Source organism: Gordionus sp. m RMFG-2023, chromosome 2 (assembly GCF_954871325.1).
Source record: "Gordionus sp. m RMFG-2023 chromosome 2, tfGorSpeb1-WG-v2, whole genome shotgun sequence".
Lineage (NCBI taxonomy): Eukaryota > Metazoa > Nematomorpha > Gordioida > Chordodea > Parachordodidae > Gordionus > Gordionus sp. m RMFG-2023.
The window spans coordinates 33,649,228-33,676,479 of NC_088776.1; the positions used below are offsets into that span (position 1 = coordinate 33,649,228).

Here is a 27,252-nt window from a genome sequence, read left to right on the forward strand (position 1 = left end):
GCAATCACGCCCCTCCAATCTTCAATAATCGTATGAAATCGCAACCCAAAATTTGGCAAGAATCGAAATCTCCACTTTCTATATTGATTCCATCATCTCACAATAATAACCATTACATAAACGATCAAGGCACGCAACCACTTAAAAATCCGAAATTTGATTTCAAATCTGATGTGATCCCACCCAAAGAGCTTCACGAATTATCAAACAGCGATAATGTTAATCGAGCCTATCCTATAGACCCCTCAAGATATTCCAAACTGAATCCCATTCTCAAAAAGGTAAATAACGAGATAACGACTTTTACAGAAAAATTGGCTAAAAACGTGATCGTAAATTTGCAAAATTTCCATAACTTTAGAGACTTTAAAGATCCCCTTAACAGCGAACAAAATGTGAGAAAAGATGGTAGGACCAATGGGTCGAATTCTGATTTGCAGGACGAACCAAATAACAAAGAAAATTATTATTATTCCTACTATTACAACCAACAAAGGAGACCTCCACTATCCAATTTTCCTAACCTTCCAAATTCGTATAATAATCAACCATCGAAAGATGAATATAATCGCAAAACAGTAAACGATCACAATTATTACTATAATAGCAACAATAACCGAAAAAATCCTACCGAATTCGAACAAAATTATCAGAACGTGAACGATAGGACAAATGAGAATAGAGATAATAACGATTACAACAATAAAATAGATAGGCGAGATTCTTTTATGTCATCGGAACCATCGATTTATAGCAACGGTCTTAAAAATGATCATCAATCCCAAAGATCCCTAGCCATTAGTAGTTTTAATCAAAAATCTTTCATCTCATTAACGGCTTCTATAATTGTTTTCTATACCGTAATCACGCATATAAATTCGCTCAATTATATTTTATTCGTTTAAGGAAAGAAATATCGTTTATTACTGATCAGCGAATATAACAAGGGCGCGGAGAGAGTCTACGTTATAAGATTTTTTTAAATAACAGAATTAATAATAAAAAAACTAGTCCCCACAATTAAAATCTATCAAAATATTGTTTAAAAAACATGAGATAAATTGGAACCGCTTTACTACATTTATTGATTAGTCAATTATGCAACAAAAAATTGCCTCCCCTTCTACTAATAAATTGTGAGAGAAAATTTTTTTAATAGAATGTTTTATTATAACTTTAATACTATTATTAGTATGTTACTAAAATATATAATAAAGGAAATAATTTACTGGACCCATGTCGTTAATTCTTAATGAAATAAAGTGTTAAGTTAATCAAAAAATAGATATTGTAATAAAGCTTAAACAAAATCAATAAAAAAATATATATTGATATATTGTGAATTTTTTTTAAAAAAATTGTTTTTTCCACGATTATACTCATAATTTCAACAAAAAACTCATAATAATAATATTTTTTGTTCCTATACTGTTACTCATCACTATAAACCAACATTTAAACCAGATTCAATCACTATACTAAAATACTTCAAGTTCGGGCATCAAATTTTTTAATAATAAATGATTGTAAACAATTATGAACTGTTTTTATCAACCATATTTTATACTATTATCCAAAACATTTTTAAAAAAAATAATATAATTCAAAATGTTCAAACCTGTATGAATTTTTTTTATTTAAAAAAGTATATGTAATGTAGATGTACATATTATTATTATAAATATAATTAATCAACAAAATAAATCGAATTTTTTCTCGAATAATTTATTTGCATGACTGTCTCCCGTGTCTTTCGTGTGAGTGTTCTTCTAAATATTTAGCAGATTTGTAAGAAATAATTCCATTAGGCTTGGTATATCTGAGGCTCTGATTTGGAAATGTGTCATCCATATTGCCTATTGAAGTATAACTTATATATTTTTTTAAAATAACGTCATAAACCAAAATATATTTTAAAAAAATAGATATTTTGAAGATTATGAATATTTCAAATAAAATCAAATTTGAAAGTTTTACTATTTAAATAATATAAATGTATGATCAGTGCCGTAGCTATATTGAATGGGGCATTTAGGAGCTAGTACATCCCTCAGAATTTTGTGCAATTATATTTTAAAAATAAATTATAATTAAAAATGAACAAAAAATATTATGAATTCGTATAGAAGTAATTTTGGCATAATATAGAATAAGTGTGCAAATTTTCAAATTACGAGCAAACTAAATTTTAATAAAGCTAGATATAAAAGAGACCTGCAAGCCCGTTCCGAAGCCTCAAATTAACAAAATTTTAAAAATTCGGAAAGGTTCTTAAAATTAATTTCAAAATCTACAAATATTTATATTTCACAAAACCCGAACCAGGCTAAATTTATTAAAATTAATTTAAATTATATAACATTCATTTATTTAAAAAAGACATGCTGGGCCTAATAACTATATTTTTGCAGTATATAATTTTAAAATAATAATATAAAACAATAAAGTAAAATAATTTTGGTCATATTTCGATTTCTATTAATTTATAAAAAAAAGAGATTCAATAATTTAAAAGATTTAATATTTAGAAAAGATTAAATTATTAGATATGGCATTACTGCAACCACGAGCGGCTGGAAAATAAGAGGTTTAAAAGAAAATGGTGTGAATTTATTATAATGTTATCATCGAAGCTCTCAGACTAGATGATATTCAAATTCCAATAAAAAATGGTTAAAAACATTAAGCTCGTTGAAAGTGATATATAGAAGGATAAATTTCTGACCATCTAAAAGAAATTTATGGTCACTAAAATCATGGAAAAAGCGTTAGATGATTGCATTAAACTATGCAGTGTAGTATTCAAATATAAATCTTGGAAAACTAAAATGTTAAGTTCTTTTCTTACATGATAGCAATATAAGAGATTTCGAACTTATAAATAAAATTGAGTATTTTAATATTCAACTGATGGATAAAAAAAGGATGAATGTGATCAATGGGCATTTAAAAAAGACAAAATTGTAGATCACGGATAGGTATCCTCATGTTATTTAGTAAAGTTAGGTATTATTAGAAAATAATGAAACGAGCAAAGATTTAATAATATGCTAGTGAACGTAGTCCTAATCAACTGTTTGTGAAAATTTAATTAAATGTTTTTATGATAGTATAAATATATTTTGTATATATATTAAGAAATATACAAAATTTCATAAATAAATACATATTATTAAATTTGGTAATATTTTGATTCATTCTTGAAATACTGTTTCGTTTTCACTTACTGAGGTAGTTTTTGGTTCAATTGATAATTCACTTTTATGTTTTTAATTAATCGTAAATTATTATAAATAACATAACTAATCTTTCCGTAAGTTTTCAATTGATATCGGTTCTAGTAGAAATATTCCCCCAAATGGACCAATTTCTTTTTGAAGAAGTTGAACTTAAGGGTTGCTACTACCCTTATAGGGCACTGATAAAGTCCCTTCCACAAGCTTGATGCGGATCTGAATAATGGTTATGGAAGCCTACCACATATTTTGTTGTTCAATGATACCATTTTTACACCGAAAATTTATTATATCACCTAAGATGGCTTGATTGTCACCATCTGCAGAATTTCTAGTTCTTTTATCTCATAATCTCCCTCGAATTCATTATTCGTGAGATGTTGTACTTGATATTGGTGATCTAATAAGTAAGCAGCATATCATTTTTTCTTATTTTAAACATTTATAAATTTTCTTCTTCAGATGGAGAATCTCATTTTTTACTTAGGGATGAAGTGCATTTTTCCCTTTGAATTCTTAACAATAACATAGCTAGCGGTTTAATTAAATTTATAAACTTTAAATTTTTTATCTACCATATACGATATGAATACTTATTTTTATTGAGCATATATCACAAACAGTTTCATCAACGACGGGCTCTTTTGCAAATTTGTATTTGTTATTCATTTTATTGATGAAGCTACCTCGTTAAACTAATCATACTTAAAATAAATAATATGGAATGTTGATTTCTGTAGCGGGAAAATACTGTACTTGGTGCATGGTTATTTTTAAAAAATTTAACAATTTTTTTAATAATAGATATGTATGAATTAAAAAACTTTATTCTTTCAAAATCCAGAAAAAATAATTGTAATGTGCGCGCGGCACATCCATAAAATTGAATATGATTAAAGGCTGATTTGGATTCTAAAATTCTCCAAGCAGTTTTCATTAGTTGTATTATCCATAATTAAAGAATATTTTGTAAAATTTAATTTTTTTAATTATTATTAAATTGCTGGGAAATATAACCTGTAGTATGGCGATTTTTTCTGGGTAATTAAAAATTTATAAAATACGGGAACCCTTGTCATTACCATAAAATTTATTGTTTTCATTTCGGATATTGCTCCACCCATCTGAATCAATATTTAAAGGGGAATTTTAATGTATAATACTCGCAACCTTCACTTATATATTTTCAAAAGCTTTATGGAAAGATCCCGTCAAATGTCTTCCCCATCTAGCTATAAATAGGGCGTATTCTATTAAAAAATTCTTTTATAAATGGATTTTCAGTGATAAGAAACGGTAAATTGCTAGCGAACTAACATTTCATCAAGTTTTAATTTTTCTTTGATATTTACCCTATCTATAAAACCTTTTATACAAGATTCTTTAATTTTATTATTTATAATTTTAGATCGGTCAGTGTTTGTTATGAAGAACTCCAAATTAAATTCTTGGGAAGTACTTAGTAATTATATTTCTTACGCAATTCAATTGATAAACAGGTTCATTAAAAAAATACATGATAATTATATATTTATTACGCAATTCAATTAAACAGGTTCATTAAAAAAATACATAATAATTATATATTTAATCAAAAATATTAAAATAACATTTATGAGTATTTGATTGGTTAAATTTTCGGAAAAATTACCTATTTGACTGGCTTACCAACCCTGCAATCAACTATTTGAAAAATATGATGAGAAGGAAAGGAATAATTTCCCTTTTAAATTATCTATAAAATAAATTTAAAATGACCAAATATTAAAAATCTGAGTTATGCCATAGGATAATCAATAAAAATCTGGATAATCAAATGTTTGGATAGAAGTTGGAAAGTAAGAGATTGAAAGATCTAATTTAAAGAGTTTATGATCAATAATACAGAGAAAAGACTATAAGCAACATAAGATATGTTGCCACTATAAAGGTATTTAAAGAATATGTATATTTACCCTTTATCGTATAAAATGCAGTAAGGAATACTATTGTAATTAATAAATTCCCATATATCTTTGTAATCCCAATCTAAAAGCGGGTTTATCCTCATATAAGATGGCCAATCTTTATCCGTTGGACTGAAAGGTGTCAATCCATCTATCATATATTTCAATAAATTATATATAAATATAATAAATTGGTAAATTGTGAGATGCATTTTTTTAAAAATGATTAAAAAATTATATTTCATGTACTACTTGTTCAATTTGAGTATCAAACTAATTCTAGCTTTTGTCAAGTCTAGTCTATGTAAAATAAATTTAATTTCCAAATTGGGCAAGTATATGAAATTTATTTTAAAAAAATAGTGTGGCTCATAATTTCCGTCATTTATCACAATATATATCTGCATAATAAAGATTGAATGAAGGCCTAGTTCAAACTAAGTGAAATGACCATCATTTTGATGATATTTTGCAATAGCTGTGAATTTAACGTATACAGGATTGGCATATGCTAGTGTTTACAGGCAAAATTAGGTTAATTTCACTTAGTTTAAGCCATGCTTTAAAAAGAAAGAAGCAAAAAATATAGAAAAGGTAGAAAAGTAAAATAAGGAAAAAGGATTTTAAATATTTCAAGGATCCGAACTGTAACGAATATCGGTTCAGGTTTAAGATAAAAATAACGGTGGTTTATGGTTTGGTTCAAGTTCTTAAAAAATAAATAGGTTCAGTTTGAACCTTTTCCGCAGAATTATGTAAAGAAATGCATATTTTTTTAAAATTTTATCACTATTCTCTAAAAAATAATAAATCATATTAAAATATGTTCAAGATTCTCTTCTGCCAAATTGTATCTACCAGAAGATATAATAAATTCTATTGCTGAGGAGATCTATAAAGCAGTTGGCATCGTCAAATGGCAATATGCAAAAAAAAAATCTAAAAATAATTACCTTATAATTACAAAACTGATTATTAATAATAGCTAAAATAATTAAGAAGAAGGTTCAACCCTTTTAGCGGTTTGTTCTTCAGGTTCGGTTCTGTAAATTAATAATGATTAGATTTGGATCCCTGAAATACTTTAATAGCAAAAACACAATAGTCCAGGCGCGGGACCAATATTTTGTTTAATTACAATTTTTTAGAGATTTATCTTGGAGTGGTAGATTTATATATAACCTATTGAAAATTTATATAATAATAAAAAAAAAACACATCGCATATATAAATGAATGCACAAAATATGGTTATAAAATATTAAATGTGAAACATATAAAAATATTTATATCAAGAGCACAAATATATTATATAATAATAACAATGCATTAACACAATAAGTGTTGATAAAATGGTCCATTTATAGCTGACAAAAAAGTCTATAGATGACAAGTGTGCCACATCAGCTTTGAGTGGCTCAAACTTAAGGAAAGCCAAAAATTCACAACTTGTATGAGATTTTATTTAATAATGCCTACTTACCAACACTACATATATAGCATGATGATGAAAAAAGGACTATCGATCAAAATACTATACTATTTAATAGATCAATCTATTTAATTCAAATGTAATTAAAGATAAAATAGTAAAAATTGAATATTATGGGCAAGATACTTATGAAGATCTGCAAGTTAGTATTATATTGATCAATTTATGTAACTAATTACAACTTGTTAAGATAAGCCCAAAAATTTTATATTTCTATATCTAGGGACAAATATAAAAAATTCTCAGCTGGGTGGGACTAGTTGTTATGTCACTGAAATTAGACATGCTCATCATTATATAGGTATAAATTTAATTTAAAAACTTGTATTAGGATCACTCCTTCTAGTACCCATAAGAATGCCTTCGATAATTGGGTATTGATGTTTTAATTGCAACAATGAATGTTTATAATCGTTTTCAAATATGGACAATTTTAATTGATATCTTTTTAAAATAATTGATTCACAAAATTTTAAAATATTTAATCAATTAATAATTAAATTAATAACAAATCAAATATTTGATTTAAAAGAGATGCTCACTGATACTATTTTTTATTGTCAATAATGATATTGATGGTATAGGGGTAATGTCACCAATATAAAAACATTAATAATTATTTAGCCATATTTTATTTAAATTTTTTTTTAAATATATACTAAAGTGTTGTTACTTTTGCTATAGCTGCAATTTAATTGATTTTATTTTTCCATTTAAATCAGTAAACCATATTTAATAAATTTTAAAAACTTATCTTAATTTAAAAAATAAAACTAAGGAAAGTTTAAAATAATCTAAATGACAATGATGAAATAACATATTAATTAAGAATTTAAAATTTTTCCTTCATAAGTGCCAGGCTAATAGAAAATATAAAATTTTTATTTCTTATATGAGAATGTAAATCATTTTATAATAATGAAATATCAATTTGAAAAAGCACATAAGGGAAATTTTTTAATTTAATAAAAAATTAAAATGGTTTAAAGAACTCTAGATTTTAACTAAATTATAAAAATATTTAATATAGTTGGGAAGAAAATATAATTTTTTAGTGCATTACATTGAAAGGTGATTCTTAACTAACCTTAGGGTTGAATAATTTGGTATTGCTAAAAAATAAAAAGTATCAGCCAATACTGATATTGATGATCAATGCATTTCCGATTTAATTAGTTAAAAATATTATATATTCTTCAATACCTTTGACTGGTTGTGTAAATAAATTCCTCAGCTTCTGGAAAAGGCAGACTTTGTCTAATATATAAAGCTTGTAAAGGCTTACCTTGATGTAAATTGGGATCAAGATCAATCTTTCCTTTTCTAATTATTAAAAAATAGCGATTCAATTTTTAAATATAATTTCATTAAGTAAATTAAATGTTTGATTATGAAAGTTACTTATGTAAAAAGGCATACCATAAATGCAATAACACGCAGCAATCTTTTCCACCATTAAAAGCTATACACAAAGCTTCAGGAAATCTATTTAACAAAGCATAAATAATGTAAGCTATGTGAAATTTATATTATTTCACACTTGTATAAAATTAGAACTTGTTCTAAAATTGAGATGGAATTCGATAATTTATTTCTAAATTTTTCATTTAATTTTGGATCATTCACCATCTCATAAACAAAATTGCAATCCAATTGAATTGAATGTGGAATAAAATTATTAAAATTATCACTGGCATAAGTATTTTGTGAATAATTTTGTGCTATTGTTGGTGGACTATAGCTTAATATCGAGTCTATAATAATAATATAAAAACAATAAAAGATATTTAATACCTTTTGGGAGTTCAGAAAGTAAATTGTTAACTGCTTTGTTGAATAAAGTTTCATCTGGAGAAAATATTGTGATTTTAACAGTAAACTCTCTTAACATCAAATAAAGAAATAAAGTTATATATAAATATACGTATTGTTTAATTCTGGATAGGATCCAATTTTTAGCTGTCCATCAGATGAATATTTGTTTATAATATGTGATAATGTATCAGCAATAATAGTTTCATCAATATTCTTAAGAAATATTGATTTTAAATAAAATTTAGGAAGAGAACCATTGTGTTCAATATATAATACCTCCTATGAATATATATATAAATTGGGAGTTTTTAAAAAATAACTTTAAATATTTCAAATGAATTTTTGAATAAATCTGGAATACCAGGTAGGATATATACATTTTCAAGAGAAACTAAGGGAAAATTATTTTTACAGGGTGAAAAATGCAATTTTGCTAATTTAGGAATCTAATATGGACATAATTAAAATTACAAATTGTGCAAATAATATAATAGAAACCTTTGCCATTTTAAAATATGAAGAATCAATATTTTTGTACTGTGGTTTAAATTTTCTCAGAAATTTATAATACAAGTCATTTAATTGAACATCTTGATTAAACGCTTTAGCTACCCCTAATTTTTTATGCTATATATATTTGTAATACCAAAAAATAACCTTCATATGTAATATCATCATGAGTAGGACCTATTCCTCCACATGTTATAACATAAGAAAAAGATTTCGAAAAAGTTTTCACCTCATTGGCTAAGTCAATAATATTATCTCCTATCGTTGATATCTATTTATAGATATAATGAATTAATTATAAAAAATATTAAAATATCACTTTAGACAGAAATATTCCCATTGCGAAAAGTTGTCGACATGCATAAAACGAATTTTCATCTTTAGTAAGGCCTTTAAGGATTTCATCTCCAATAACTTTTGTGGTATATCGTATAAAAGGTTATTAAACTTTATTTACCAATCAATCCAGCAGTCACTTTATTTTTAAAAATTATGCCTGAATGTAACATGTTTTACTGAAACACCAATTAAAGGCTCTTAAATATTGCCCGGTTGATTCATCGCCATAATTATAATTACAATTTGCTAAAATATACCCAAAGCCGTGCTAAGATTTTTGCGGTCTAAGTTGAAAATTTTTTTAGCGGTCCTGCAAAACTCCTGAATTTAAGCTTTTAAAAAGATGATAAAATGACAAACGACGTCATTTTAAAAATGGGATTCTCGAAAGTTCAGCTAAAAATTTGAATTCGATATATTATAGTGAATATAAATAATTTATAATAAATTACAAATCAGCAAATATATATTTATAACTTAATTATTAGCTATTATGGATAAATTAAAAAACAGTATAATATTTTAATTATATAAATCCTATTAGAAATTTAATATTTTGCTGGTAAAATATATATGCATCAGATAATGAGGTAGGAAGACCCAAAGTCTAAACAAATTTAGTCTTCCTAATAAATATTGGGTATTGTTCTAGAACTACCACGGATATATAATTCATAAAATTATTCTATTTAGAATTGAAAAAAAATAACCTTTAATAAAAACTAAGAATGAATTTTAGAAATGGGATTATTAATTTAATCTTTTAAAAAAATTATTCGAATATTTAATTTTTTAAAATTGATTCGAAATATACTCTATGCTAAGAGTTGATTTTTTGTATGACTCCATTAATTTTGAGATTGGCGTGGCAGCTATTCTACCTCTTCATCCTTTCTTTTTATTCTCTCAATATTGAGCTAGAGGTGGCTGATTAAAAATAAGAATTTATATAATTACTATAAATTGATAAACCCGAAGCGCTAAGGAACGCTTGGTTACGTGTTTACTAAAATGATTTATATTTTAATCCGATGAGAATGTTATATAACTTCATGATAAATATTTAAATTCTAAATCAAATTCAATTCATACTGGTAAGCAGCGTCTACATCGAGGAATTGGGGGAGGGGGGTAGGTTCATTTGTTTCCAATTTTGTTAATGGGAGTAGGAGTAGTAATCGAAAAAGGTAGATTAGGATGGCAGGATAAAAGTCAATTAGATATTTAAATGTAATACGGCAAAATATATTGCTGTAAAAATTATTTAATGCTTTTATTATAGTCCTATTATAATATACATATATTGCTAAATATCGACCAAATCTTCAAATAAAAATTATTACTACATAATATTCTGCTATATATTTAAATGAAATGTAAAAGTGTTAGACATACTATCAAAACTCATATTCATGCCAAACAATACACTATAATAGCGAATTCATCTCAAATAAGGGAAATATATTTAATTCATTTCTAAAAAATTCTTTCACAATCACAATTTATTTTGAAAATTTGTAACAGAGTATTGATAATTTGAGTTATTCATTTTAAAATAAAAGAGGAATTAGATTATGTTATGTTCTATCTCCCCACTTGTCCCGTATAACTTATTTCTTTTCTTTACGTTTTTCTCCACTTGTTTCTTTTTGTTTTCCCATCTTCCTTTTTTTTTTGTTATGAAATTGATATTATACCTTATTTTTATATTGCATTTGAAACTGGTTCTAACCAGTTTCAAAAATGTTTGTATCGCGATTATATAACAACCTTTTTTTTCTCTTTGTTTTAAAAATTATAAAGGTTGGAAAAATACCTTTTTCTAGAAAAAAATATTTCCTTTTGATTGTGAAATTTATATACATTTTTTTTGATTAATTATTGGATGATTTTGATTTTTTTACTTTGTAACATCGACTTTAAGTTGTTTAATAAACTTTGAAAATATTATTTCCACTACGTTGTCCGATGGATTCCATGACAAAATCGATAAAACCCGGCCCCCTGGATCCCGTCATCGACCATCCCGGATCCCCGATCACAGACTGTATTTTTTCCCACCAGACTGGTAACACTGAGATGGGAAAACAAAAGAAACAAGTGGAAAAAAACGTAAAGAATAAGTTATACGGGACAAGTGGGGAAATAGAACATAACAGATTACAATTAAGATCTTGTAATTAATAAAGTGGGAATATCACCCCTTGCATCTAATGAATATTCTGATATGTAGATGCTGCTGATAAGTAATTATTTAATTATTGATTAATTCTTATTATATTTTTGAATTTATTGATGCTTATAAAATTTTGATACGTACACTTTTTATTACCAAAAGTTATAAATTTCAGATTTAAATATTTATTATGAAACCGGGGTAAAACGATTTGTATTTTGCCTCTTTCCCCATATAAATTTGAAACAGAAACAAAATAGAAATTATTATAGATCTATATATAGCCAAATCCCTAATCTACAAAATAGAAAAAAGTGTAGCTCTCTAATTATAATACTTTAGGAGCTATAATTAATTGTAAGAAGTGTGCCATTTTTGCCATTTCAACCAACACCCAAGGTAAAATGGACAAGCATCAGGGTAGAGTGGTTAAATTAAAATTGAACATAATTTTATTGTTTAATTAAAGAAAATATTGCACTTTTGACATCTAAATTTTAACTAATTAATACAATACGGGTGTAAACAACTTTTTCAAAAATAGCACATTTTGAGTTTATGCATTTTAGGCACATCGTACATTTTAATTACCCTTTGAAACTATCTTTTAAAAAAAATTCAAAATAATACAAACTATTTATTAATATTCCTTTTACCCAAAAGCATCTTTTTAAATTTTAAACCTTAATTTTATTCTCTTTTTGCAGCTTTTATCTGATGAAATATATAAACCGTTTTACCTATAACAACTTTACCTATACTATAGGTGATATTATAAAAATCGTCATTGCGTGATTTCTATTTAAGTTTTAAACTTCCGATTGACCTTAGTCATATTATCTGTACCTGGAGTCCCTCAACTTCCCTTTCATTTAAAACAATTTGCTCACATTTGCTAAAAAAAAGCCATTAGAGAAAATGAAAATATTTATTTTGGTAATATTTTCTTATGCAGATCCACTCATACCCTCTAAACTAAACCATAATGTTATAAACATGCTAACCCTGCAAATCGGTTGAATATTCTTCTGCGTTTATTTCCAACCAATCATATCTTCAACGCTGACTTTCTTTGGCATTCAACCCTAACCTTTTTTAAGGATCTAGAGCATCGCATTATATCTAATACCGAATATCCAAACGAAAGCTTTTACCTTCGACAAAGAGTCGAAATTAATAATAGCGCTTACTAAATCAGTTTCATATTTTCTATCTGTTAATGAATAAAACATTCATTAATGTATAATTTCACGTCACACCACCCCACCTTTCCAACAACAGCCCTTATTGTATCATTTTATACATAAGATCCTCCAAATAAACTAAACTCTAAAATTATTTCCATATTCCTCCTTGCACAAACTTATAAACTTTATATTAAAAAAATAAATAATGAATATAGCTATATGTTATATGCATAATGTATTGATAATTATAATAATATTTTGTGCTTTTGTTAATAAATTGTTATATATTTATAAGAATTAATATATGATCTATTATTTATGTGCTTATACGCCATTAGTAATTAATTGTTTATAAAATATTATTTTTACTTTTTTAAACAATCATATTTTTTATAACTGAGGCTTCCCCGTTTAAATACATTATAAGCCACACTAAAAACCTTCTGGTGCGCTGGAAGGTATTATAGTGTTCGACACTCATTTTTAACCATGACTCATTTTTTGAATGATAATTTATATTGATAGGTGGTAAAATTTATATTTTTATCCACGTACACTCCGGGGGGGGGGGGGTGGAAAAAATATATTAGATTTTTCAATTATTTTCCGGAATTAGTATCATTAGGAAACTTTAAATATTCATCGACTAATCCCTTTGTTAATTTATTATATTTTACTTAAATTTTCAGATATTTTACCAAATCCAATAAAATTTTAAAAATTTACTGACTATGTGCTGTATGCTCCTTTAATTATCTAAAAATATATGAGACTATTATTAATACCATTTATCATAACAGTCATTTATTGTGCAAAATTCTCTTAGACATTAATAAATTTAATATGAAAAGTAGGATTAAATTTAATTTTTATTATTACATTACTATATTTTTTTAGATAAAAAATATTATACTTTATTAAATAAATCCAAATTTCTATAAAAAATAAAAATAATATTGTTGTTATCTATATCAAAATTAACATTATTTTGAATATTAATATTATTGTTATAACTATTCTAATTAATATTTAAATTTAATTTAATTCTTTTTATTATTATATTATTTCAATTAATATATTTTAACGTTTAATTTGTTTGACATTGTTTTTTACATTCAAAATAATTGTAAAACAAATTATGTATATTTAAGAAAAGTATTGTATTTTTATTAGTATTAATTAGAGATCTGCAAAGTTCGGGCCTAATATTTTTAAAAAAATTTCGGGCCCGGTCGGGTCGAACCTTGGAAATTTTATTAAATATATCTAAATTTATCAATTTTATATTGAATTTTTTATGTAAAATAAAAAATTTTGATTTAATTTATTGAAACTAAAGGCTATATAACATATGTCTTTTATTTTAAGTAATTATAAAAATTTATTTCTATATTTAAATAAATTCGGGCCTGGCCGGGGCGGCTAAACATTTTAAAAAAATTTCGGGTTTGGGCCGGGCCGGCAAAACTTTTTTAAAAAAAATTTTGGGCCGGGCCGGGCTTGAAAAATTAGGCCCGATGCAAATCACTAGTATTAATATTGTATAATTAAATTTCTTTTTGGTATTAATAAATTACTATAAAGGTTGGCAAACTTATTTCTCGCCAAAGTCTACACTTTTATAAATGGATATTCGTAAGAATAAAAAAACATTATTCGATTCGTCGAATATTCCATTCGAAATTAAATTAATTAAAAATATTTTCAAAAATTAAAAAATCTTTAAAAATTCTTTTAATAAATGAATTTAAAAAATTTTTTATTTTTAAATTTGTGATTTGATCTTGAAAGATTTTTTGTCCACAAAAATTATAGAAGTTTTACCTATAAAAGATTTTTTATTAAGTATATATGGAATGATCAAAATTCTTTATTTATTAAAAAAAATTCAAAAATTTTTGCAAAAAGTAATTTATAGATGAAGAAATAAATTAAAAAAATAAAATGTTCTGTAAGGAACATGTTTAATACTTACAAATTGTTTGAAATATTTATGAATAAGTTTTAATATTTACGAATAGTATCGATTATCTACGAATAATGTCGAAAATATACTATAAATTTTGAATGATATGAAAGATAAAATTATACGAATAATTCGATCAAACAATGGGTAAAAATTATTCGACGAATAATATAAACTGCTTGCTTCTTCTTAGGTTTCCACCTTAATCTTTTAGTTAAGTAAGAATGAGATATAAAAATAATAATTTGTTCAGGTCGAACCAGGTACGAGACTCAGGCTACCCCACTAATACTAAATATTATGACACAAAATCCTATAAAAAATATCGCCAACAAAGCCTTAAGCATGGATCCATTTTGGATCTTATAATTCCTGACACCATTAATGTAAGAACCAATGATTTTACAGATAGTCTTTTATAGAAAAATGAAAGAGAATTAATTATACATTTTTATAGTGAATTTATAAAATATACTTGTTTTGTTATTATCGAAATAAAATTGACATACTCAAATCAGGCGGAGGTTTTTTGATAAATATGTCACCCGCAATTGGGGATAATGACTCATAGGTCCATTCCAGTCTAGTACTACAATAATTTATGTCACTGGGCCACCTGTACAAGAGCATAATATTTAATTAGCTAGTATAATTAATTCTACGGTAAATATAAAAAATTAAAAATCATATAGAACTTTTAGATTTTTTTAAATTAATTTTGAAATAATAATTAGACTTGATTCTCCTGCCTCCTTATTAAATTTCTTGGTAGGCGTATATTATATTATTTTTGAATTGATACTTTAATAGATTCTACTTTCAAAGATTAAATGTTCAGCCTAAATAATCAAGACAAAAAAATTTTAAATTAGATTTTGTTCTAATTTGATATTTATTCTAAAAAAGGATAATTATAAATTTATATTAATATTTTTAAAAAAAAATCTAAGTTAAAAGTTTACTAGCATACATTAGTTAAAATCTTTTCTTCAAATGTTCAATATTGGCAAGAAAAGGCCAGGTATATATTTTTTAATTTAAAATTATATATATTTGTTTGCTCAATTTTTCTTAATACAAGATATAGATTATTCTAAGTTCAAAAATACCAGCTTAAGCCGCTAATAGGTTTGATAAGAAAAAAATTAATATAGCATAATGAAAATAAGAAAAGGACTAAAAAAATGATATAAAACCATTTCTTATGTTTAAAATAGACACTTATATTTTTAATAATCAAATACGTGGCATAGCATTATTTAGGTCTTTATTTATAGTAAGCGCGATGATGGTCAAGAAATACTTAATTTGTGGCTACGAACATACTTGTATAATTTAACATTATGTATTATAACTTTATCAGCACGATGAGATGTCGCACTATTATCGCGGTATATAAGTGAGGCCTTACCCTGCGTTCATAATTAATGGAATTCGCAGTGAAGTATACAAAATATGGTATAAATAAAAATATAATACTCTTGCATTAATTATTTTTATACCTCGCTGCGAATTCGCGCTAACTGAATGCAAGGTTAGGCCGCATTTATAGTATGCGTAGCAACGTATTTCGTTCATTTTGAATAATTCTCTCATCGCAATAGAAAGCGATGCTCTATAATCGCGCTTATTATAATGCGCAAGAAAAATGTTTTGCTAAGATAAAAAAATATTTTAGGCATGCAAAAATTAATTTAGGCGTGTTAAGCCCAAGCACATTATTGCTCTAATATCGACGCGACTATTTTAATTTACGAATATTTTTTTACCCTAGGTATAAATGTTTGCACATCTACCTCCGACACTAATGATTTAACCGATAATGACGATTATGGATCGGCTCATACCCAACACGACCCTATTAATGTGGTTAAAGATTCAGGCTCTACTAATAATATGATGGCAAAATTTGTTGCCAAAAGTAAACAATTTAACCTAGTTCAATCAGAGCACTCTAGACTTAAAACTTCCATAGAGGGAATTACTCGAGAGCTGTACCAGGCTCAGGCCCAGATCATATCATGTATTCGGCAGAAGAATGAAATGCAAAAGACTGTCACTGACAAAGAAAAATTGCTTATCAAATGCAAAACAATTCTCTCTGAAATCAAAACTGAACAAGAATCGCTAAAAATGGCTAATAGAAAGTGGTGGGCTGATAGGTAATATTAAACTATTTAAAATTCACAAAACTTGAACTAAAGCAAATGTGACATACCCCAATTTTAACAATAGTATAAAATTTAATTTTACAAAAAATACAGGTTCAGCGCACTTGACAGTTTGAGATATTTTCAAGATAGAATACGAGTACGGGAAGCCATTATCAATAGGAACGAGAAGGAATACAGGGACATTGAGGAGCATTTAGAAAATTATTGCAAGTACGAGAAAATCTTAATCCAAGAAATTGATCAACTGGGTAAATTGAGATTGAAAGAACTAAGGGAGAAGGAGGAAAAGGAAAAGCTACAAGAAGAAATGAGAAGGAGAGGACAAAAATCCGATTCAAGGATAGGTTTAAAGAACTTTCGGCATAATAAACAACAAGATAGAAACCACTCTCCCTTCAAAATGAAAAAAGCTTATAGCGATAAAAATGATAAAAGTACTGTAGCCGGTCTTTTTACTCTTGGTAGACACCAACCTAATATTGTTTTGGAGGCTTTAACCATTCAAGGTGATAATAAAGGAATTGCTGAAGGCGGGTACGAAAGCAATTCTGAAGATGAATTTTTGGATATCAGGAATAAAAATAAAGAAAAAGGAAGTAAAATACACAAGGCTAAAAAGGCTCATAAAATGCCCTCTTTCAAGTTTTCTAAACTCAATCGGCTTTCCATGTTTGGACATAAAAAAACGATTACAAAAGATGATGATCACAATTAGGAAGTGTTAATTAACATAAAATATATATCGTCATATTTGCTAAAAATAATTTTAATTAAAATTTATGGTTACATATAAAATAAACATTTTTTGCAATTATTCTTGATTAAAATGTTTTTTTTAAAAAATTTATAAAAATATCTTTTTAATATTTTACGTGTGAAAATGTTAGTACAAATAAAACTACAATTAAACAATTACCTATGGCATCTTCATGCAATTTTGTTTAAGAAATTCGGAAGATTTTTTGTGAAAAATAGGCTAACTCTGTCTTCTGTATTTTGGAAGAACAAAATCGACAATTCTTATATAAGTGTAGTATTCTATCAAATTTAATAATTTACTTTAGTTGAAACCTGAAGTTTGATTTAGGTAACTAAAATAACCACGAATATATTATAAGTTTAATTACGGGGGTACTTGGGATATAATTAAATTTTTTTAAAGTTATTCTAGGAGTTATTTAGGAAAATCTTAAGTTTCAGAAATTTATTAGAACTAATGACTATAAAATATTGAATACAAATGCAAAATTTTAAATGTAAATTAATGATTAAATAAAAGTATACAATCGGCATATGAATCACTATAAAATAAGTGTCTCGAAAAACTTTGCAAAAAGTTTTAAAGTATATAAATTAAAATTTTATTTAAAAAAAAATATTGGAAATATAGACTAATGCACTAAAATATTCTTGAGAATTATTAAATGCATATAAACTTAAAAAGTATTCATAAAAAAAATATGATGTATTATAAAAGGTAATTGGTCAGAAGTGTTCTGAACAAAATGACCAGGACAAAAATATTTCCGGACAACCAATAATACTTTTCGTTATCGAACTACGTGATTCAGACTAAGGCATGATACCGAGATCGTGAACCACGTTAGCATTTATCTTAGGTCTATTCAACAATGATAAGAGTTACTGTTTTTATTAGATGAGGTAAAATACTTATTTTATGACATCAAACCCACTATATTCGGTAAATTTTTGCTTTTACCGAATTATGCGGTTCAGGTTAAAGCCTGATGACGGGCTCATGGACCGCGTTATGATTAGCTTAGGTCTATGTAACAAAGATAAAGGTTAGTATTTATGTTAGATAAGGAAAAATACTAATTTTATTAGACACCAAACCCACTAGATATGGTAAAATCTAAAAGACATTAGGGCTGCTGAGCCAGCGCGAAATAGCCTATAGATTTATTTTAGTTTTTTCCGAACTCGCGGTGCAGTTTAAGGCAGCTAACAAAGATATTTTTTAATGTTTGTATTAGATAATGAGAAATGACATTTTTAGCCCCAGCATCCCTCTCCAATTTTTTAATGTAATTCTAGTCTATATTCTGTGAAATCTAACAGATATTTAAAGCTGTGCAGAATAAATTAATTAAAATTAGAATTCCTAATACTAAGCATTTTAAACAATTTATTTAAATTTGGGTATTTTTGTCCGTTGTCTTTTTGTTCAGAAACTCTATGTCCGTGATTCAATAAAAAATGGGGAAAATATAACTATGAAGCATATTATAAATTTATAATGTGAAATTCCAAATTGTGCTATTTTTTCAATGATTTCATCAGTGCTTGGCGTCAACACCCTGTTTATATTAAAAGGGCCAAGCTGGAGCGTTGGCTCAATTTAAGACGATTTTTTAAAAAGGCTAACTTAATATAAAATATTACGCAAACCAAACCTAAATATTTTTGGAAAATAATATGCCGTCAAGAAAAATTTGAAATAGATATTAATTCATAGAATAAACTACATGTCGTATTTATTTCTGCCAAGAATGTGATAAATTTGGAATATATATGCGATAAGAGATAGGAATGATTATTATGATATATAAATTAATAATCATAAAACAGTAACTTTTTTGAAAAATATTTTAGCCGGTATCTAAACTTTTTGGCTTTGAGGGATTTATCTCCCTACCCCAACCCCCCGCTGCATAAATACCTGTAATAACGCTTTAATGGCTAGATGTATCTTGGATTAGCAAATCTAGAACTAATTTACTATAAATACTTGTAATTCCTTCTCAAATTATAGAAGATGGTCCAAATTGCGATTAATTTAATTGGTATATGAATTTAATTAATGCAAAAAATATTTGGAATGTGAATATGGTGACAAAATAACATTTTTAGCCCTAGCACCCCCCCCCCCTCAAATTTTATAATGTAATTCTAGTTTTAAACCAAAATTAATTGAAATTTCTAATTTTATAAATTGGCATCATCTGAGAAGTAATTTCAAGGATTAATTAAATTCTAAAAATCCTTTGTCATCAACCTTTTCTAATAATAATTTCAATTTAAAAATGACAATTAGTAAATTTTGAAAAAATTTTATTAAGATTTCTGTTAATTTATTTTATAAATACCACAGTAGTGTATTATTAAGAACAAAGGAATAATGGATTAGTTACAAATTTATTTAATTAAAGAAAGAAATCATTTTTAAAAAAAGTTATTGTGTGAATGAAATATAAATCAAATATCTAAAAATATGAATAAATGTTCAAATATCTTGTTGTAATATTGGATTGGAGTTGCTATCCTTCCCATTGTGCAAAATGGCATGTGGTTGCCATACTTGCTTGAAACATTTGTTCTTGCAATAAATGTTGTTGTTGAAAGAGCCATAGTTTTGTAAACTTTGTAGGAATTTTAAAAAATAAAACGAAATAATGTAAAAATTGAAATTGTCATGTTAGGAGCACGATTAAAGTTTTCTATTTGCGCATGGCTTTTTTCTTATAATGTAATGTGTTAATTTTTTTAAAAATTTAGTGTCCCGGTAGTTTAGAGACTATATCAATAAAAACATTTCGTGTTTGAGTTTTTTATGTTTGAAAGTGAGAAACAAATATATAAATCTGTGTTGTAGAATAATCGAGTCGTTACGACTTCGAACTCGAGTCGGAGTAGTTAAAAAATGGCTCAAAATTTGAGCAGCTTTTAAGTCAGATAAAATAGCCTATTTTCGAGTCAGACTATTGAACCGACCAGTTTTTTTAGAATCAATAGTTCTAAAAATGTATTATTTTATACAATATATTTGAGATTTTTTTTTTTTGATTTGTTACAAAATATAATATGAAAATGAAGTATAATGTTATTAAACGGCTAAAAGTAGTCTTAGCCACAATTCAGACCTTCTTTTTTAGTCGAAAAGTCATCTCAGACTTGAGCCGACTAGCGAGCCTGAGTGATGAGTAGGCTTGTTAATTTCTTAGTTCATTTATTCTCAAATTAACCATGTATTTCTAATTCATAATAAATTTATTATTTTATATATTTATCTCCTCTTGCATAGCTAATCCGTGCCCCATTTAATTTACCCCAGCCTGATTCAATCTGATCTGCAGTTTGAGATGACTGTTTGGGACCTATAAAAATAAATATTGTTCTTTGTTAAGTAAAATATTGGCCAGGCCCGTTATCCAAAAAAATATTTATTAACTTAATTTTTCTTTAAAAGAACCTTATCAAAAATAAATCTACTATTCCCATAAATCGTGTCTTGGCTAAATAGACGCCATATCTGTTTGACAACACTATTTCCATTCTTCCTTTCTCCTTCACTAAATATCACCATTAAAAAAATGAATTTAAATATAAAATAATTCAGAGGCGAATGGCAAGAAATACCCAAAATTTATATCGGTTTCTTCGGTAGGCAGTGAGCAAAATATTCCCAGTTGGGTTTTAGATGAAAGAAGAAGGCGTTTTTATCTTCATATCTTTTTTATTGTTACATCATAGTTAGAAATTAGTTTCATATAATTTAATAATTGTTTCATTTTGATATCATATTTTGTTTAAATTATTAAATTTGATGTTAAAATATTTAAGTTTTTAAAATACTAGTCGGCTCAGGAGTGTGGCTCTCGACTCATCTCTATAGTCTGACTGAAGAATTGGTTTATGTGGTGCCGTAAGTCGGAGGCAATTTTTCCATTAAAAACTCGATTGGAGTCGCTGTTTACTCAGTTTAGCCGTTTGACAAGATTATATAATAATTAATCTTTGAAATTATGATTACGTAAGATTAATTCCGCATGTTTTGCACTTGAAACAATTTTTGTGGTAGACATATCTGTTAGCTTCCACCTTCTCCATTTGATAAACATTTTTCCCGCATACATGACATGCTGATGACATTGTTATTTACTAGTTTAATAAACCTAATTAATTTTATGATAAAATAATGGCAATTACAAAATCTCCATAAATCACATGACTCAAAGTGGCTTCATTTTTGGTCACTATATTAGTTAATTTAAATTGTTTGGAAATCACTTGTAAAAATTCCAGGGATGTGAACCCGAACCCTCGTATTTTGGCTGTACCCGAACCCGGACCCTTTTTAAAAGTAGAGGGTTAAGGGTTCTAGGTGTCATAAAAAATTTTAAAAATAAAAATATTTTTTTAAAAAATAATATAAATTTTTTAAAATTTTATTAACTTTTTTTTGTGAAATCATTTATTTTATCTTCGCGTTTTTCTTTCAATTTTCTTCTTGGACTTACATTTTATTTAGAGATTGATATCATAAATTATTTTCTAGTGTAGATAATAATATTTTATTTACAAATTTATTAATATGTTATGTTATAGAAATACGTTGATTATTTTGAAAGTGAAATATTTTGTAGTGCAAGTAATAATATTTTAATTTTAATGATAATGCACAACAGACAACACGTTGGTCCTTAATTTGCATGATGCTAGATACGATTATTAAGTTTGAAAGATTTCTGTAATGATTTTATTATAGGAGCATGTGAAGCATTTTGTCGGAAGATGATTGGTGGCAAATAAAGGACCTTACTAGTGTATTAGTTCCTTTAAAATTAATAATATTAAGATTACAATCAGAACAATTATGTTTATTTGATTTTTATAGCATATGGATTAAATGCCGATTAGATTTAGAAAAATTTACAGTCCTTTTTATACGAAATATTAGAAACAATATTTGCAAAATAGTGTTGTATACGCTTCTATATATTTAGACCCCAAGTTTTATTGAGTATTGAGCAAAAACAAATGGCTAAAGACCATCTTAAGGATTTATGGCATATGCAAAACTCCATTATTTACAATATATTGGAGGCTACGAGAATACCTACTGGTTGTAGTAATAATTATGATAGCAACATTGATGATCTTGAAATTTTACTTTTAGATAGATAAAAAAAAATCAAATAGAAAAAAGGATCAAAAAATGCCTATTGCATCTTTAATAGAAAAGTTCTCAGAAGTTAAGATAATAAATAAGAATACAAATATTTTAAAATTCTGGAAGAGAATTCTTCAATATATCCAGAATTATATATCTTATCTAGAATCTTCATGGCTGTACCGGTGACAAATACAATAATTTTATAAAGATAACTATCTATTTTAGGTAAGGGTAGAACGTGAATTTTCATCTTTAAATATATATTGTCTAATTTAGAAATCTCAAGGATGATATTTTAGAAGATATTATGATTGTGCGATTGAATAAAACATTTTTAAAATATAAATTACATTTGTAAATTATGAATACGTATATATTGAAGAGTATAATAATAAATAAATGAAAAAAAATCTTATTTTGAGTCATTATTTTTATGTTCCCTGAACCCCGACCCGGGTCCTTTTTAAATTTTATTCCTGTACCCGAACCAGGACCCTTTTTTTGCCGAAGGGTTCACATCCCTGAAAAATTCAAGTGTTAGAATTTTTTTTAGTACACCCTACAGAAAAAGATACTTCAACATATCATTCAAAAAGCCTTTCACATAAGATCATATAAAATCTCTTACTTATATGCTAAACTCATAATTTGGAAAGATAAATACAATTGTAATGTTAAAGCCGCCTTAAGATATCAATATCTACCAATATTTCTTTTAATAATTTGCAGAAGTTAGGAGTGTATAGGTGTATGGAATGTGCAGAGGATCTCCGCTTAACAAATTTTCAGATAATGTGAAACATCTACAAATTTCCCTCTGCCCAAAATAAATTAAATTGCATAGAAAAAAAGTAGTTAAATTTAAAATTAATCTAATGAAAATCTTAGTTTTCTATATGTTCATAATATAATTATAATTTGTTGGGGAAAAAGTCAAGTCACACTAAATATAGTAAATATTTTCTTTCGATATAAACTAACCCACATATATATATGTCTTTTAGCTCTCCTGATTTTACCATCAAGTCTTATAATAAATTACTCTTTGTTCGGAAAACAGTCATTCTGTACGATAAATTTTTTTTCTTTTAAAATGCTCTCTTGATTTGAAGGTGAACTCCGCCTTCTAATAATAAATTCGTTTTACAAAAATAAAATAATTGGCTTAAAACTTTGTAAAATCTACATGTAGAAGAAATTAATTTAAAAAAATTTTAATCCACTTTTTCCATACATTTTAAAAATTGATTTAAATAGGAGTATTTTTGTCGGGTCTCTTTATGCCTGCCTGTTCGATTACCAAATCTTCTGGACCCTAAATAATCTAAATAGAAATATGTCATATTAACCACCATAATGTGCAGCCAAGTGAATGCGAAATGTGCTTCATGAAAACCTCTTGACTACTGCCTATGTATTTTTCTCCATTACTGTTTCTATCAATACATACCTTGCACATGGCATACGTATACAATAATGCAAATACCCATAGTCCTTACAATTTCTGTTCCTCTCATCGGGGTTCCTCTGAGCCCCTTCCCAGTAATCAGTTGCTTAATTTGATACGATTTTTCTTTGTTCACTAATAATATTTATATTAGCAAATATATTGGATAAACGTTTTATAATACATTATTCTATTTGTTCCATCTGATTACAATCAATAAAAGACAACGTGAATTGCGATAAATATCACAAATATTAATTACATTTTTAGAAATAGGAAATGAATAAAATTTGTAGGCTAATTGAAGAGAAACTTTTTATCAAAAACTGGAATGAAAAACATTTTTGGCATAGATTCATTTAAATTAATAATTACAAAAATTCTTCCATCCATTTATTATTAAAATTAGTCATCGTTCCCAAAACTAACTATTTCTTTTTTATTTTCATCCAATTAATACATGAAATTTACCCCTCGGATTCAATTCGATGGCTGCCACATCTTATGATATTTTCTTCAACCCCTCAAATTAGTGCTCTAGTTTATATAAAAATTGTTATAATAGGACTAAGAAAGTTAGAATGGTTTGTTAAAATTAAAGCATCGCTATACTTTGCAGGTATTATCCTGGAATTCCTTATAATTAAAAACTATAATCATATTTTGATTATAATCTCCCAAATTTGGTAATGCAGATGAGGGAAATAAATGCCAGGTTGTATTTTTTTAGCATCTCCTTACATAATAGATTTTACCCAAAAAATTTAATAAAATTTGTGACCAGAAATACGTTATTTCACAATAATAATTTTGAAATTGGTTTGATTGCATAGGCATAACCAAATGGGAAAGTGGGAAATTTTCCACCTCGTCGGAACTGCCTGTTTTCGTAAATATCATTTAAAGCAAATAACAAAACTTCCCCTACAACCCCCTCCCCCAATGTATAATTGCCAATGTGTTTTTTTTCAAATTAATTTAAAAATCTGATTTTACCGGAAATATATTCCCTACATGTATGAATACCTATTTTATGAATTGTGACAATTTTGCCATTAACCTTTAAGTTATTTATAAATATAGAAAATCTATGGAAAATAATATTATTTATATTAAATTCAAAAATACGTGGCAAAATTGTCTGAAATTCATAGGGTAGGTATTCCAAACATGATGGAATCATTTCCCGTAAAGATTTTTAAATTTAAAATAAATTATACTCAAAAAATGGCTTAAAGTAGAAAAAATAACACATTTCGGGTAAAAACACATTTCCGCTAAGAACTACAAACAATAATTTGAAAGAAAAATAAGAAAAGTTAATAATTTTTTAAAATAACTAATTCAAAATTTTTAGAAAATAAGCAATTTTATAAAATAAGTGAAAACCCAAAATTATTACTATAAAAATAAATCATAGCCAAAGGTCTACAATAAGTGGACCTAAAGTCCTCCTAAAATTTATGGTAAAAAACACTGTCGGGTAGTCCCTCCTCCACCTATATAAAAATCATGGATACGCCTATGTCTGACTTTTGGAGTTTAGAATTTAATTATAGTTTAAGTTGATTTGATCTAACTTCAATGAAAAATCAAATTAAAATTTATATGTGCAAGCAATTAATTCGTCATAGTACACATTAACCTATTTTTCAGGTTCGGCATGATTATTTTTTTTAATGGTCCTATTAAATGCGAACTCTTATTTTAGAAACACCCGATTCGAAAAAATAATGGACTAAAGAAAAAAATAGGATTTTTCAAGGAAGGTGAAAAAGTTAGAGACATGGAGATGTCAAAATTTTAGACCTCGTCCGAATTAAAAAAAATTTTACTTCCAAACTGGGATATTTTTTTGAAAATTTTTTCTTGACTCGGATTGGAATTTTTAAACTTTCTAGTATTGTGTAGATAAAAAATCCCATTATGTGAATTTCCAACGGATTAAAATTAATTTTTTAAAAAATAAATTTTAGGTTGGGTCATAATTTTAATTTTACGGCTCTGCCTTATACCAGGATTCAGGCTTGCTGGTATTGTATAAAGGTTAGAGGAAAATAAATGGTGCCTTTTAAAATAATATAAAACAAAATAATTTAAAATTTCCGAAGCAGAAGTCGGACTACCGAATAAAAACTTCCAAAAAATGTCAGAGAGAGTCCGATAGATCAAAATGCAGGACTAGAAATCATACTTGGTAAATATTAAGCATGACACTTAGATCAAACAAATTTACAGCTCAGGTGAAGCAATGTCATGCTAAGATTAAAAATTATAATCAAGTCACGATTATAATTTAAATGTTTTTAATCATTGGAATTGCGGATGGCTGAATTTTATCATAATATTCAAATTATATTTCCAAGGATAAAAAAATATTAAAAAATTTATGGCATTGAGTATACTTACACAACTATGTAACATAAGATGAGATCCTTTTTAGAAATGGAATTTTTTTTATAATCTAATGCTTCTTCCTTCAATTTAGTAGATATATTTTTCTAAGTATATGAAAAAATAATGTAAAGTTTTTTATGAATTGAATAGACGATGGAAGCTTTATAAGATTGTTGAACAATATTAATATATCAAAACAATACGAATTTAATTTTTTTTTATTATTATATAAGTATACATATGTAGAAGTATAATAAATTATGAAATATGTATTAAATTTTAATTTTAACCCAGCTTTTTAAAAAATAAATGTTGAATTACAAAGAAAAAGATAAATTTTAAATTCTAGTATATATATATGTATATATCATATAACCATATGATATATATAATGAAAAATAGTGACATTTCAAAAGAATATATGATATAATAGGGTATCGAATTTCCAAATATAATATATCATTTGATGATCGATCCACTTATTAATTTACATATTTTTTTAAAATAATTATTTATCCTAATTTTTTCTACAAAAATTAATTAAACCCTGAGATTATAAGTCAATCATGAATGTAGGTAATTAAATACATTTAAACCCTCCTTAATTTTATCGATCCGTCTCATCCGTACTTGTAAAAATAAAGAAATTTT

At 26.3% G+C, this 27,252-nt stretch overlaps 3 protein-coding genes across 9 annotated transcripts in view; 2 read left to right on the forward strand and 1 right to left on the reverse strand.

Annotated features, from left to right (window-relative positions):
• The window catches only part of LOC135925327 (probable cyclin-dependent serine/threonine-protein kinase DDB_G0292550), a 73,439-nt gene extending 71,755 nt beyond the window's left edge, over positions 1–1,684 (forward strand). For both annotated transcript variants that reach the window (XM_065460596.1, XM_065460597.1), the window contains one exon: positions 1–1,684. In XM_065460596.1, coding sequence (XP_065316668.1) covers positions 1–905 — 905 coding nt within the window. In that variant the 3' untranslated portion in view covers positions 906–1,684.
• Positions 1,594–26,804, reverse strand: LOC135925326 (FAD synthase-like). 6 transcript variants are annotated; one of them, XM_065460592.1, is made up of 16 exons: positions 26,614–26,804; positions 15,176–15,282; positions 10,152–10,264; positions 9,456–9,733; positions 9,318–9,412; positions 9,146–9,269; positions 8,987–9,102; positions 8,809–8,934; positions 8,598–8,767; positions 8,468–8,556; positions 8,214–8,427; positions 8,075–8,158; positions 7,877–7,996; positions 6,996–7,117; positions 5,192–5,333; positions 1,594–1,870 (listed from the first exon to the last, which is right to left on the reverse strand). In XM_065460592.1, the coding sequence occupies exons 4-16, from the start codon at positions 9,505–9,507 to the stop codon at positions 1,726–1,728; spliced, it is 1,599 nt and encodes a 532-aa protein (XP_065316664.1). In that variant the 5' UTR covers positions 9,508–9,733; positions 10,152–10,264; positions 15,176–15,282; positions 26,614–26,804; the 3' UTR covers positions 1,594–1,725. The 6 variants fall into 6 exon arrangements, 5 of the variants coding, with proteins under 5 accessions (XP_065316664.1, XP_065316666.1, XP_065316665.1 ...); XM_065460594.1 differs by lacking the exon at positions 10,152–10,264; XM_065460593.1 differs by lacking the exons at positions 15,176–15,282; positions 26,614–26,804 and adding an exon at positions 10,430–10,675 and having other exon boundaries at positions 10,152–10,385.
• Positions 15,628–17,555, forward strand: LOC135924274 (uncharacterized). The gene is made up of 3 exons (XM_065459328.1): positions 15,628–15,687; positions 16,441–16,828; positions 16,931–17,555. The coding sequence occupies exons 1-3, from the start codon at positions 15,660–15,662 to the stop codon at positions 17,553–17,555; spliced, it is 1,041 nt and encodes a 346-aa protein (XP_065315400.1). The 5' UTR covers positions 15,628–15,659.
• Positions 26,805–27,252: the final 448 nt, after the last annotated feature.

Excerpts from the sequence above, each read along its gene's own strand:
- LOC135925326 (XM_065460594.1), bottom strand. The coding sequence starts at position 9,507 with ATGTTACATTCAGGCATAATTTTTAAAAATAAAGTGACTGCTGGATTG. Across the intron at positions 9,103-9,145 it reads TGATGATATTACATATGAAG|GGGTAGCTAAAGCGTTTAAT; the intron begins GTTATTTTTTGG and ends ATAAAAAATTAG. Across the intron at positions 8,159-8,213 it reads CAAGTTCTAATTTTATACAA|ATTTCCTGAAGCTTTGTGTA; the intron begins GTGTGAAATAAT and ends TTTGTTAAATAG.
- LOC135924274 (XM_065459328.1), top strand. The coding sequence starts at position 15,660 with ATGTTCAATATTGGCAAGAAAAGGCCAG. Across the intron at positions 15,688-16,440 it reads TATTGGCAAGAAAAGGCCAG|GTATAAATGTTTGCACATCT; the intron begins GTATATATTTTT and ends TTTTTACCCTAG. Across the intron at positions 16,829-16,930 it reads AGAAAGTGGTGGGCTGATAG|GTTCAGCGCACTTGACAGTT; the intron begins GTAATATTAAAC and ends CAAAAAATACAG.